General features: G+C 63.3%; 1 protein-coding gene across 1 annotated transcript in view; it reads left to right on the forward strand.

Annotated features, from left to right (window-relative positions):
- Positions 1-942, forward strand: part of LOC123323948 (testis-specific Y-encoded protein 1-like) — a 2,466-nt gene extending 1,524 nt beyond the window's left edge. The window contains exons 2-5 of the mRNA XM_044912481.1: positions 59-136; positions 295-406; positions 621-766; positions 871-942. Of these exons, the coding sequence (XP_044768416.1) occupies positions 59-136; positions 295-406; positions 621-766; positions 871-942 (408 nt within the window). The remainder of the gene's footprint in view (positions 1-58; positions 137-294; positions 407-620; positions 767-870) is intronic.
- Positions 943-1,054: the final 112 nt, after the last annotated feature.

The raw sequence follows: 1,054 nt of genomic DNA on the forward strand, positions 1-1,054 counted from the left end.
GCTGGCTTGCTCCTGCCTCTCTGCCTCCTCGACGGCGAGGCTCCTTGACCCAAGGCAGATCCTGAATCACCCCGAGATATCAGCCGTGTTGGGTGACCAGGACAGAGACCTGCTCAGCTACATGACCAATTTGGAGGTCAGTCCTGGGAGACGGAGGCTGAAGGAGGCCCGGTGGCCGTGGGGTTTGAGCAGGAGGGGGCCCGGCAAAGCTGTTCAGTGCCACGGCCAGGCAAGCAGCTCGGGACACCTAGAGGACACGTTCCCCCTTCCCCTCCTGTTCCTTCGGCGGGGCAGGTGGAGGAAAAGTGCCGTCCCAAGTACCGCTGCAGGTTGATGTTTTTCTTTGGGAACAACCCCTACTTCCAGAACAAAGGCATCATTAAGGAGTATCACCTTAGCATTGCCGGTAGGAGTGGGCTTGAGCTTCGAGGATGCTGGGCGCGGGCAGGGGGGCTCTTGGGAGTGGGAGGGGAGGTGCGCGGGGGGGTGGGGGTGGGCCCAGGGTGGGGACGGGACCCGGCCCAGGAGGGAGAGAGTTTGGGAGGTTGAGAGGGAGAGAGGGCGAGAGGGCGTGGGTCCTAGGCCGCGGAGAAGCTCTCCTAAGTTTTCCCTTCCTGCAGGATATAGGGCATCTCGTTGCACTCCAGTCCAGTGGTTCTGGGACTATGAACGTGGAGCCGCCGGCCGCAGGCACGACACCACCAGCCTTAACTTCTTCAACTGGTTGTGTGACCCCAGCTGCCCAGGGTCTGACAGGATCGCCGAGGTGGGGCCCTACGCGGCCTTCGTCAGCAGGGGTGCTGCCCGAGCCACAGCTGCTTGGACCCGGGGCCCGGGCACCGTGCACACCTGGCCTGTTTCCCCTACCAGGTTATCATCGAGGACCTGTGGCCCAATCCCCTGCAGTACTACCCGAGGCAGGAAGGCAGCCGAAGGGAATGAACTGAGAGGAGGGCCTGTCGGTGAGGAGCCAGGGGGGCCGGGTCCTGACATGTGTGTGGAAGGTGCCGGGGAACAGGCAGGTTAGCGGCGGGGAAACTGAGGCTCAGAGAGC

The sequence above is a fragment of the Neomonachus schauinslandi genome, unplaced genomic scaffold (genome assembly GCF_002201575.2).
Source record: "Neomonachus schauinslandi unplaced genomic scaffold, ASM220157v2 HiC_scaffold_3073, whole genome shotgun sequence".
Classification (NCBI taxonomy): Eukaryota; Metazoa; Chordata; class Mammalia; order Carnivora; family Phocidae; genus Neomonachus; species Neomonachus schauinslandi.